At 36.1% G+C, this 13,308-nt stretch overlaps 2 protein-coding genes across 2 annotated transcripts in view; both read right to left on the bottom strand.

Annotated features, from left to right (window-relative positions):
• Positions 1-490: 490 nt before the first annotated feature.
• On the bottom strand, positions 491-8,756 carry LOC107681945 (saccharopine dehydrogenase-like oxidoreductase). Its single transcript, XM_016478323.1, has 12 exons — positions 8,437-8,756; positions 6,782-6,894; positions 5,899-5,979; positions 5,055-5,184; positions 4,918-4,967; positions 4,680-4,810; positions 3,749-3,866; positions 2,199-2,318; positions 2,050-2,106; positions 1,858-1,969; positions 1,204-1,285; positions 491-815 (listed from the first exon to the last, which is right to left on the bottom strand). The coding sequence occupies exons 1-12, from the start codon at positions 8,633-8,635 to the stop codon at positions 725-727; spliced, it is 1,284 nt and encodes a 427-aa protein (XP_016333809.1). The 5' UTR covers positions 8,636-8,756; the 3' UTR covers positions 491-724.
• A 1,634-nt stretch (positions 8,757-10,390) lies between these two features.
• The window catches only part of LOC107681916 (consortin-like), a 28,223-nt gene continuing 25,305 nt past the window's right edge, over positions 10,391-13,308 (bottom strand). The window contains exons 10-11 of the mRNA XM_016478292.1: positions 11,369-11,510; positions 10,391-11,272 (exon numbers count right to left, since the gene is read on the bottom strand). Of these exons, the coding sequence (XP_016333778.1) occupies positions 11,064-11,272; positions 11,369-11,510 (351 nt within the window). The 3' untranslated portion in view covers positions 10,391-11,063. The remainder of the gene's footprint in view (positions 11,273-11,368; positions 11,511-13,308) is intronic.

The raw sequence follows: 13,308 nt of genomic DNA, 5'->3' as shown, positions 1-13,308 counted from the left end.
TTTTTTTTTTTACACAAAATCGCATGAATTATGTCGTGACATGCTGCATACTGTTTCACAGACTATAAAAGTAGGCTGTATACAGTAAGCAAGTACTACATTTTAGTTACATAATATTATACATAGAATACGGTTTGATATGTACTTTATTTAGTTAGAAACAAACCAGAATAGCATTCTGCAATCTTTCAAACAACTCACAGATTCATTGGTCTCTAAAACATTCTCTCTTATTTCTTGTATTAATTATTCTGCTACAGTTACATGATTCACAAATATAACAACTCATGACAATATTACAAAAACGAGTTCTTTCTCTAACTAGGCCTATATTTTCTTTCAACTCTGGGTGTGCTTTTAAATGTTTTTAGAGATGTCTGTCATCTGTGAGAATTAGCATTTCTGTTGATACAAACAATGCAAGAAAAATGTCAAACTTTTCAAACCGAAACATGTGTGATTAAATGGAGGGATTTCAAGAGTGTTTGTGCCACAATCATAGTGCAGATTTCGCAGCCATTTGAGCAGAGTGCATGCTAACAAACCCGTCCCAGTGTACCGTGCACAAACGAGGACACTAAACCGGAAAACAGCGGAAAACAGCAACACCGTAAGGAAGCTTTACATAGCAACAAGAATCTCTATGCTCAAGCAAGCAAATTAATAGGTGCTTCACAAGACTGATGTTAAAGCCAAGCCGGTTAAGCCCTGTTTAATCTCTCACTTAAAGGACAGAGAACTGAATGCCATGTTTGTTGAGGCGGTCGACGATGGTGGTCTTGGCGAATGTCGCTCCTGGAGTGTAAACACCGCCGCTGTGGAGAATCACCCAATAATATACAGTCAGAATATGCCACTTAAAGGGACAGATCACCCAAAAATTCTTATCCTCAAACTGTTCCAAACCTGTATGAGTTTCTTTCTTCTGCTGAACACAAAAGAAGAATGTTGGTAACTATACAGTTGCTGGTCCCCATTGACTTCCATAGTATTTTCTTCCATACTATGGAAGTCAGTGGGGACCAGCAACTGTTTGTTTACCATCATTCTTCAAAATATATTCATTTGTGTTCAACAGAAGAAATTCGTACATGTTTGGAACAGCTTGAGGGTGAGAATTTTCGATTCTGGGTGAACTATCCCATTAATAATACAAACTGCTTATTTAGATGTAGTTTTGACCTCATATATGGCTGGACTCACGTTTTTGGAAGAGAATCTGATTCGTTCAACATGGTAAGGGCCGCCTGAACCATAGCAATTGGTGTGGCGACGTATCCTGGCTCTAGAAAATACCACACACAAAAAATGGAAATGAGAAATATGCATTGATGCAGCTACACTAATGGCGGATTTCCACTGTATGTCTCCCTTTTGGGGGGTCTTCCACTGTGTACAGTACCTAGTACCTGGTACTTTTTTTTAGTATCACCTCGGTTGAGGTTCCAAGCGAGCCTTACCGATACTAAAATGTAACGTGTAAACATGGCAGATCACTGATTGGTCACAGAAAGTCATCACTACCAGCGTCATTGGATTTGCGACACAATACACCAAAACTGCCAGTTTTAAATACATAGTCAGCAACAGTCACGGCAGTATAATTTTTTCGCACGACTTCTTTAAATGACCTGCTTAAAACGACAGTCACACACAACGTGAAAAAAGAAATGGCTGTATCGTGGTCAGTAGACAAGGTATATACTACGCAACTAATAACGATCAGTCTGTAATCCCACCCACTTTGAAGCGGTACTAAACTACAGTGGAAAAGCAAACCGAGCCAAAGTAAAGTGAGCCGAGTCGTACCACACAGTGGAAAAGCACCACAATACGAGGCAGATTTGAATATGGTACCTGGTCCTTTGACCAGAGTGCGGATCTTGCTGTTGGGTTTGCCCTCATTGGGCTCTGAACCTTCAGTGTAACCCTCTCCAAGAAAGATGAAACGGAAAGAGGAGCCCTCCATCTGCAGATATCACATTTAAATGAATCAGATCCTAAAAAATAGAGCTGATAGCCTAGATGATGATAATGTGGGTATAATACCTGTTTCCTAGTTGGACCTTCTTTGGAAAAGAAACCGAATGAGAAAAACTCCGGAAACTGCAGACAAAGTATATGTTTAAGATCCACAAACAAAAAAATCAAATTAAATGCAATATATTGCTTTCACAACATGATATAGTATGTTATACCTTAATGAGCAGATTTCTGCCAAAGCTGAACTTTACAAGGAAAAAGAACATCAATCCAGCGAAGACAAGCTTGAAAATGTTGGAAATACCGCCGACACCAACATACGCCCCGTACTGAACCTGTAAGAAACATACACATAGTGTCAGTACATGTAAAACATAAAACATTTATGGTAATGCAGGTCATTTTACAGTAATGCAGTAATTTTGATTGGTCTTTAGTAAAGGTAGATGCCAAATTTAATTTGATTTTGATGTGAATGAATATGACACAGTCAAGTCAATATGCCTTACTGTTGTATATCTTATGCCCTGTTTACACTAGTGCGTTTTCACTGCGTTTCAGAAATGATCTCTGTCCAAACTACACAACCGAAAACGCATGTCACATGACCATTCATGCAGGTACAACCATAGATGTATAGGTAGATTCCTCATTTCGACTGCGCCAAGCACGTAGACGCGTCTGCCATCTTTAACGGTAAACTTGACGTCATTCACCATTATAATCAATTAATATTCTAAGATGCCACAATCCTGCACAGCTGATTTTGTAAAAACTGCCGGGATTTAAATTCCCCGAAGAAACGGGATAACCTTTCACAGGTGAAAATGTGTTGGTTTGTGTTTGTATTAACTCAATATTACAAGTTTTGAAACATTGGTAACTTATGTTACTATTATGGTGAATGATGTCAAGTTGACCCTTCGAATATGGCGGACAGCTTACGTATAGCGGCCCATAACAGTCGCTAATGAGGCATCTACGTATACATATCTATGGGTACAACAATGAGCATGATGTTATTGTTTACACGGTCGTCAAGGATACGCAGAGCGAATGTTGGCAGCTACGCTATCGTTTTCAAAAGTCTACGTTTTGGTCCGTTTACACTGAAACGCAACCTCTGAGTTTTCAAACTAAAATGGGGTTTGCAGCGTTTTACGCTGGAGTAGTGTAAACGTCAGGCGTAACTGTAGCAAAAGTTATGCGTTTTAAAACGAAAACGCACTAGTGTAAACGTAGCCTTACTCTTGTACATCTGTTGCTTAGCCAATGAAATGTCTTTTCACAAATTTCCAGCAGGGGGAAAAACCCTCATATTGTGTGCTTTTTTTTTTTTTCTTACTGAACTGCCTTTACTTACATCCTTAACAAGGGAATTACATTGACTTGTGAGAAAAGACTATTGAAAAAAAGTCTATGAATTACTGCTTTAATCTTGTTGTTTAATCAGTCAATGTTGTCATTTTTCTAAAACCTCATGCGTTTACTGGTTCAGCTAGTTCAGTTTCAGTCCAGTTTAACTGGTTCAGTGTTGAGTTAAACTGACACTCACATTTGTACTGTCCCCTTGCCGCCTTTTCCAATAATTCTATGTGAAAATTATAAGTATGCCGGGTTGTTCATTGATACTGAACTAGTGTTATTTTATGAGCATTTGTAATCATTATTAGTTTTCACTTTATTTCAGTTTTAGTCATTTTAATATAATATTTATATTTTGTTATATACAGCTTTATTTCAATTAAAAGATTGAATGACTTACCGGAGACTCAGTGAGTTCTTCATTTAAGTAGCGCTGGGTCCTTTTAACCACTGATGGGTCGGAACCCATGAAGGGAATTGCATATTGCTGCAACTCGTTACTATAAAAGAGTGTGCCCCTGTAAATAGAAATTAATTTTTTGTTAAAAACAGACATGAGCACATTCATGAGCAGGTTAACATTTCACAATATTACTGGTTTGACTATATTTTTATCTTAAAGTGCCCCTATTATGCCATTTCGAATTTTGCCTTTCATGCAGTCTGTAATGTAGCTGTATATGATTGTAAATTATCTGCAAAGTTGTAAAGCCGAAAGTGCACAATAAATAAAGTTATTGTCTCCCAAAAGAAAGAATCGACTCTGTACATCCTAAACGAGTCGTCAGTAATTCGAATCACTTCCACGACTGCTACACATCACGGGGTAACATATTTGCATAATGCCCGCCTATGTTCTACGCTGGCCAGCTGCGAACAACTTCACCTGCCCTCAAACACTGTAGTTTGTTCGTGTGGTAAACATCATGTCGAGAAAATGCCGTGAAAGTAAATTTGTTTTATTTTCACTTCCGAATGATGAGGCTGCAAAGAATCAGTGGTTAAAATTCCGCGCTGTACGCGGTAGACCAATCACAACAGACTGGGCCATCTGACCAATCAGAGCAGAGTAGCCTCACGGAAAGGAGGGTATAGAAACACTGAACTGCTTCGAATGAATCGTTTGAGAATCATTTGAAAATGAGGTGATATTAAATGCATATTTTGAGAAAACGGAAGCGTTTTTTTGACCTTGCATGCATGTAAAACATATTGTAGGAGACTCTCAAAAAAACCAAAAAAAAAACCATGAAAATCATGAAAAACCATTATAAATGGACTTCTTGAAATACTGCAGATGAAATACAAATTCTAATGGTTGTCATACACACCTCCTTTTAATTTTAGCCCCCACCACAGGGAGAGGCTTGTGACCGAACTTCTTCCTGAGGCTCCGCAACTTGTTGCTGTCGGCTAAGCCATAGATAGCCGACTGCCAGGTGCCATCATGGATGCAGCCTCCCTGCGGGCACACACCAGAATGTGGGTCAGCTGACACTTAAACACAGAGGCTTTTTAAAAATATTGAGTATTTCAGGGTTTTTAAGGTTAAAAAATAAGAGCACCAACCTCTGTCCCTGCACTCGCAGTCAAAAAGCTCTCAATGGATGTTAGTGTCCCTGGCAATGGAATAAAAAAAATATATATATATTAATATGCAATTAAGAATATAGTTATATAATATAATAATTACATGACAAACATACCTTTAAACTGGTCCCTGGTGTAAATGACGCCCATATCTGCAGGAATGGAGTCAAAACCACAGCTTCCCACAATGTAGACGCCCTTTTCAGCAGCCTGGTCATGGTAGTTTAGCTGCATACGCTCCAGGAACTGCAGCAAATAGAACATAAACAACACTGATTTCTATATTTTGGGTTTGCACTCAAACCAAAATGTTGCTCAAATTCGCACGGGATTAAGATCACAGACAACCTCCGCAATTATTACAAATGACTGGAGGTCACCAGGTAATACTAATCCCGTGCGAATAGGGTTTATGATACGGAATAACCACTGAAGTAATATGGAAGACGCATTGTGAATTAAATTCTTCTCCAAGCCTTATTTTTCATAATAACATGGTAGTCCGGCAATTCCATCTGGTAAAGAAATAAATACTCGGAGACAAGCAATATTAACTTCTCCATTGATGTTCAGTTCAGTCGTAGACTCGTAGTACAAGCAGAGTGTGACGGTTGATTGGTATTAGTCCCGCCCCTCCTCCACTGTGATTGGTCAGCTGACTAAAAAGTGACAGTGATGAGTGTGCATTTTACCCAAAGTTGAACATTCTTCAACTCTCAGCGCCGAGATAAAACACCAGAGCGCTGAAAAAGACGCTCAGCATGCTCCTGGCGTTTGAAAAAAAAATGCGGCGCTCCCATTGAAAACTATTTAAAAAAATGCGCTAGCCTCGGGAAAAAAAGCTTTGGTGGACACGCAGCCTAATATTGTTATGACCTGTTATGATCAATGCCTGTTTATGGGTTTAGTGTAATTTTGATTGTGATCATGAAAAAAGAACAAAGTGTCAGGAAAAAGCACCTGTGGTTCTCCAGAGATATCAATGCAGTGTGTTCCGTTCTCCACACAAGACTTCACAACAGGTTCACCAAAAAATCTGTACTGTAGAAAGAAAAAAGAAATCAAAGCGCTGAATCAATACTATACACTATTTCTTCAGCAGCAAATCAGCATATTAGAATGATTTCTGAAGGATCATGTGACACTGAAGACTGGAGTAATGATGCTGAAAATTCAGCTTTACATCACAGGAATAAATTACATTTTAAAATATATTAAAATATAAAATATTTATTTTGAATTGTAATAATATTTCACAATATTACTGTTTTTACTGTATATTTGATCAAATAAATGCTGCCTTGTTGAGCATAAGAGCCTTACTGACCCCAAACTTTTGAATGGTAGTGTAAATTAACATTTAAACAATATTCTATACAATATGTATACTATTGACTAAAAATATCTGGGAAAAAAAAAAACAAACTTTAAAATATCTGGGGAAAAATCTTTACTCCTTTAGATATGACATGACAAAAAATCTAAAGCCGCAGTCACACTAGACTTGTCTTTGAGCATACAAAACTTTTTCGCACGAGCTTGCATTTCTGCTCTCGTATGAATGAAAGTCAATGGAATGAAAAGTGTATTGTGACCGACCCTTAATACAAGATCATCTGATGTTCAATGTACAAATGTGATTATCAATCTTGTTTGAAGGACAGTATTGCATAACCACATATAGTCACATACAGTTGCCAGTCTGATGTAGCAAGCTGGGTAAACATTAAGGTGTTACATTGCAAAAAGTCATTTATCAATAGCCTGATGTTTTATGACTAATCACATATATAATGCAGCTCATATATAAGGGATTCTGTGTGCTACAGTCTTGCATACTTACAGGCCCCACACAGCTGAGCACAATAACAGCCTGTTTGCACATGACAGCCAATGAATCTGGATCGCTGACATCTGCCACGAGAATATCTACCTCAGACTTCAGCTCCGGCTTACCTGAGAACAAACATTTTAAACATGACTGCTGTTATGCTATTGCTTGTACACTGCCATTATGCAAACTCTGCTGGGTTATGTCTCATATTTACTGGTGACTGTATATTATTAAAGATTATGATTTACTGCATAAATGCAAAACGGTCTAGGCCAAACTCCATGTCATAAATAATTCAGTTGGGTCCACTAAGATCAAATAACTTTCACAAAAAGGAGTCCTAAACAGTCCTATCTTTATTCAGTGGCCCGTCTGGCTAAATGAATTCTTATTGAAATCTAAATATAACTCTGAGCAAATGTTCTGCTTGAGCCCATCCATTCAAAGCTACACGATTAAAGGCATTGAATATGTCACTGGAATATAATTTTCCATCAGCTGTTGAGGATTAATTAAACCGTCCCTGAAGACCACCATGACCAAAGAGCCTATTGTTTAAAAAAATGCATACATTATCCAAGCTAAACAATGCAGTGTATGTACTACGCCGAGGCATTTATTTGTCAAAGCAGAAAAGTATCAAGCATTAAAGAAAATCAGTTTGCCACGATGTGAGTCAAAGTCAAGTCCAATCCAGTATAGTTGGGTCAATGCAAGCCTTCTAACACTTTCACATCTTTGCCAAGTTTGCAGCTCTTACAGTCTATAATGCTTCCTTCTGTACTTCAGCTAAAAGCATAACATTTAAATACAGATATTTTCAATTAGTCATTCTGCTCAACTATCCTGTAACTCTTTCAAAAGATGCAAAACATTAGTAAATATCTCTGAAGAGTGAAAACAAAATTGGCTAATAATAATATTTTACATCTGCTGAGTATTGAGAGGTCAAATTAAAAGTTTCCAAACTTTGTTTGCTAAGGTTGTGGAATGCATTTACATATTAGAATACTTCGAATTTTAACTGTTAAAATATTAAAATATCATGCAACATATTAATAATTAAATAATTTTGTGCTTTTGTCATTTTAAAGTAGTTTTTTTTTATAGTACTGTTTATATGATTTGTTTTAATTACAGCTAGTCATTTATTTACAGTTTTTAATTTTAGTTGTCATTTTAGTGTTTCAAACTTTCAGTTGTCAAAATATCTGTTTCGTTTAGTTTAAGAAAATAAATGCATAAATAACCCTGTCATAAGAGTCAAACTAGTTTTAGGTAAATGCAAAATGAATAGATATCATTCACAGACATAAATGCATGCATTCCTATAAACTCAAAATAGATGTTTTTTGTTCTTGCAACATATACTGCATTACAAAAAATACCATGGTAACCAGAGTTTTGCCTAAAATACCATACGTAGTAGGTGTTACAGCGGCAATAATCAAATAACGAATGTAACAAGACAAGGACGTTTCGGAAACTTTTTTTTTATGATCTTACAGAGCTAAAAATAACTGTACTATGGTATTTTGCAGAAACTAAGCTCGTCATGGTTATTTTTGTGGGGTGCAGGCGTATTGAACAGTTATATCAGTTCACTAGATTCAGATGTAGACATTTCAAGCTAATTTAGCATAATTGAAGAAGGCTTCACGCACTGAGAGCTCCGGCGGCCTGCTCCACAACTTTCTCCAGCTTGGTTCTGTTCCTGCCGGCTACGGCCCACTTCAAATTCCCCTTGGGACCCTCGGATGCGGTGCGGGCCACCTCCTCCACCACAAACTGTCCCGTGAAACCAGAAGCGCCAAAGATGATGATGTGGTAGGGTCTGCTGGATGAAGTGCTGAACGCCGCCATAACGCTGCCGAGCTGCTGATCGTCCGGACTGACGCTGGAAGAAACAGACTGCTATCAGCGAGACGAACACCTGACAGTTGAGCGTCTGACTTCCGCAGCGAGCGGGCTAACGCCTTCAACTAGATGTGCATTGAAGAGCGTCATCGGTGTGCAGCTTTGTATGCGCAGTTGCGCACCTTCTGAAATGATCAATACAATAAGGGAGGAAGATGGATACCCATTGGGGGGTTCGTTAAAAAAAGAATTATCCACAGATTTAGAAGTTGTTTTAACTACAGGAACTACGCAGAATCATGCAAAGATAGTTTGTGTTGAGAAAATAAGAATTGCGTCGTTTGTACGCATACAGTACATCTAGAACACAACCGTGCCATACGTCATATCATCTTGTTTTTGATTGGTCTACTCTGTGGGCGGAATGGGGTTCTGGATAAGAAGATTTTTAGGATTACAGTATGGTATTTGTGATTTTATGAAACAACTATTTTTACGTATTGGTGCATTTTTAAATATTTTATGTGGTTTATAATTGGAAAATGAAATTTAATATAATACAAAATTAACACACAAATATACACATTCTTTTTATTGTTAATGTTACCTAAATTACATAATTGTTATACATTATATTAATAACAAGATTCTTAGAATCGCAGTAAAATATTTGTATTATCACAACAATTTACTTTTTATTTAAAATATGACTATTTTTAAAATATTTTGTTGTTTACACTGTTATATGAATACAATATTAAATTAATATCACAAAGTTCCTTGATTATTACGCCGGAATGAGAGTATAGTCCCTAGCCATATCGGCCTAGAAAATCTTAACTTTTCATTTTCCGTCGGTCTTAGTACACGATGTTACTACAGAAGAGTCAAGTTTTAAATAGGAAAAATATAGAAACTCTTTGGTCATTTTTGAGTGAGATGCTAATGGTCTAATCAGATTCAATGATCTATGCTAAGCTACAGCTAAAAGTGCTACCGCCAGACCCAGAGATCGGCTGAATGGATTCGAAAACGGTAAAACTCAACTGTTTAACTCTAGGGGAGTTGGAAAATGAGCCTATTTTCAAAAATAGTGGAGTGTTCCTTTAATTTAACTTCATTTACTGCAGACTTATGTTGACATTACCATAGTAAGACTGTGCTTCAAAAGGAAACATAAAAAATGTTCAAGACACAACACAGGATGCACTTATGACAATAACCAAAAATAAATGTGACTTATTTAACACTGGAGGTCATGTTATTATAGCAAAAAGAAAATGGATCTGAACACCATGATTACAATAACTGTTAAGATTATTAACAAGAGACATGCCTGAGCAAATTATATTAAAATCATATGACATTCTCGTTCTAGTACCAATTGTCTTAAAAACTTCCCATTGCTAAATAGTTATAAACTGGAGGGCAAAACAAATCATGGTTAGCATAGTTATACCGATTCATTTCTATGGGGAAAATGAAACAGGCTATTTAATAGAATTAGCCATTTTACAAAAAAAAGTTTATATATTTTTACTTCTTTTTATATAAAAATATAATATACACGCACTAATAAATATCTGAACTTATCATTTTATAACTTACAACTTTTTCTATATAGAACTTGTACTTTAAAATGACAAGTTTAGATATTTATTAGTCATAAAATCACTGTTATCATTATAATTTTTTTCATTAGCAATGATAATAATTAATAGTAATAATAATTACATTAATAAAATAAAGTAAATTCAGTCTGATGGATGGTACACAACACTGTCAACTGTATGTACAGAATCTGACAGATTTTTTTAAAGAAAATATATTGATTATCTTCAGTGATTTAACTTTTTAATAATGACAATGTTGCTGAATCTACTGAAAAATTATTTTTGTTTTCCTATATTAATAAATGGATAACTATGATAACCGAGACTTTGCCTCTCTGCTGACTGTATCTATATATCTATATCTATAGCTCCTCAATATACATGTATTGCTTTTCTGTCCCTATAAACATCTTTCCATAAGTCCAAACCCACCACAGGAAAATGCTACGTCCAGGCTACAGATGATTATGTCCATTATTATATCTTCAGTACCATGATGGTCATTCAATTTTCAAATAAATAAAAGACACAACTCTGTCAACCAAGTATTACGATTTTAAATTTAAGACTTTAAAAATGAAGTCATATGAGGTTCAGTTGACGGCAGTAAACAGTGGGCTACTTGAGTCAAAAACTGGCCAAAGAGGTTTGCTGTGCAGGGGCTGGACGTCCCCTTTAGGACCTGACAGACGGGCTCGTTTGGGCTTCATCCGGGACAGCGTGACCCAGCAAAGGCCTTTGTATGAGGAGATCTCAGCATTAAAGATCACTGAGGCTACTGAGAAGAAGAAACGGAGAAGAAAACGAGTCGTCCCGTCCTGCTATGAGCTCGGGGACAGCCAGTGTTTGACTTCATCCATGCCCCTCTGCACCTGTCCTATGTAGAAGTCCATATTATGGGAAAAGTCTGTGCACACACTGGACTGGGCGTCTCCGAAAGTGCAGTAGAGCGCAGTCCCGCCCACACTGATCACCACGGTAGCCAAGCACAACAAGAGGAGGAGCAGCCAGGAGTCTCCGCCCACCTCATCTGCATATTGGGTTTAAGCAAATCAATACAGAATCAGAGCGTCGTCAGTGTGAATACTGCAAAAATGAGTGTGCAGAATACAACAGCGGTTCTTACCATGGTCCAGGCCCTCGTCAGGCTCTCGGAAACGGACCTTTCGTTTAGAGACCGGTTTAGGGGCGGCAGGGACAGAGCTGTTGGCTCCTTCCAGAGAGACTCTTCTCTTCAAGATAGACACAAGACCAGCAGCTGGAGTGATCTGAAAGACAGAGGGCAGGTTACTGGATTCACAGGCTAATAGTGTCTCAAAAAAATTAGGAAGTGCTTTGCACTAACATACTTTACCCACTAGATGTCACTATGAGCTGAGGTGGCAGGTGATACATCAGTTTCAATTACATTCTAGTGGTGAAGAAACTGTAAACCTTGTAGGATTTAGCTACAAAAAAGGGAATTTATTGCTTTTGAATGTTAAAGAATAAGGCAGTTTATGATTCAGCTGCCTGGATATAAGCTTCAGTACGTAAAGTAGTGTTTTATTAAATTTTGTGAAATTTAAGAAGAAAACTCCCCAATTATTTTCAATTTTCAGACTTACATAAAATTTTACCGAATGCTTTTTAATTATGTATTTATTTTTTGCTACATTATAAATAACTACTAAAATAAATATAAAAACTAATCCTACATGCAAATGTAGAGTTTAGAATTTTAACATTTCTATTTAATATTTATTTTTATTTGTTAATATGTATATGAGAAGAGAATATTTTAGCGTGCTTATTTTTGAAAATCAGGTTTATTTTAGTTAACTGATTCTAAAGCAAAAACCCTAAAAAAAAAACATTTTTGTACTTTAACTGTTAACTGAAATAAAATACATAAAAAGCTAAAACTTATTTTATTCCAGCTAGTTGCCAAGGTAGCATTTCTCGTTTTCCTTTAGTTTAAGTTGATGTACTAAAATAACTAAAACTGACATAAACTACAGACATATTTAAAAACAAGAATAACTAATAAAAATAACACAACAAAATTACTAAAACTTAAAAATTTGGATGAAAGCAGTACATAAAATCTAATTCAAAATATTACCAAAAAACTATAATAATATCTATACTAAAATATCACTGATGTAAATCTGGCAACATTGGGAAGTTTTTGTTGCTAAATATAATTTTTTTTTAATTAAATTTTTTATGTAATTTTAATTTCAGAATCATGCATTATCAGAAGTCATTATTTACAATAAACTAAATAAAAAAATTCAAAGTGCTGCTGTTAAAAAATACAAAACACTGTGTATACACAAGATAGCTCATAATAAATCTGTATTATCTTGAGTAAGCAAGATTAATAATACATGTTCTTTACTATTCAGCATTCAGGAATCCATTTGCCCAGTGCTTCTGCTGAGTTGGGTTTACCCCACTTCATAAAATATGTACATGAGAATGAAAGTATTGGAGACGGTCAGGAAAGAGAGTCAGTCATGTTACATCACCAGCCACCAAGGAATGAAAAAGGTCACAGAATGGTCAAACGACTAAAGACCAATCAGCACTGAGAATGAGTGGACATTCTGAAGGGCTGCCACCCTCTGACCAATCAATACTGAATCCCATTAATAAATCTGAATATTAATGACATGAGCGATCGCGGCTACATACAGTGGGATTTTAGCAAATGGCTGCAATATAACAAAGAGTGAAAAATTTAAGGGGGTCTGAATACTTTCCGTACCCACTGTAGTGTTGTTATTGTTAACTTAAACTAAGTAAAACAATTAAAAATGTTTTTGAATTGAAATAAGCTGAAATAAAATGTCAATGAATGAAAAACTTAAAAATTAGAAATGGAAAAAATTAAATGAAATAATGTGCAAGCTGATGTACTAAATATACTAAAACTGACAATAAAATTAAATAGCTAATAATATAAAAAAACTAATAAGGAATAACTTTACATCGACATCATTAGTTTGTGATCTTATTTAATTAAAGGGATAGTTCACCCAAAAATGAAAATTTGATGTTTATCTGCTTACCCCCAGGGCA

The sequence above is a fragment of the Sinocyclocheilus anshuiensis genome, unplaced genomic scaffold (assembly GCF_001515605.1).
Source record: "Sinocyclocheilus anshuiensis isolate Anshui unplaced genomic scaffold, SAMN03320099.WGS_v1.1 scaffold1098, whole genome shotgun sequence".
NCBI lineage: Eukaryota > Metazoa > Chordata > Actinopteri > Cypriniformes > Cyprinidae > Sinocyclocheilus > Sinocyclocheilus anshuiensis.
Note: the sequence above shows the minus strand (reverse complement) of the source record. Positions and strands in the feature narration are given on the sequence as shown.

What these genes read in the sequence shown, in the direction of transcription:
- LOC107681945 (XM_016478323.1), bottom strand. Translation starts at nt 8,635, where the DNA reads ATGGCGGCGTTCAGCACTTCATCCAGCAGACCCTACCACATCATCATC. An exon ending in GCAGAAATCTGCTCATTAAG is followed by an intron (nt 2,107 to 2,198) that starts GTATAACATACT and finishes CTTTGTCTGCAG; the next exon opens with TTTCCGGAGTTTTTCTCATT. An exon ending in TCAGATTCTCTTCCAAAAAC is followed by an intron (nt 816 to 1,203) that starts GTGAGTCCAGCC and finishes GATTCTCCACAG; the next exon opens with CGGCGGTGTTTACACTCCAG.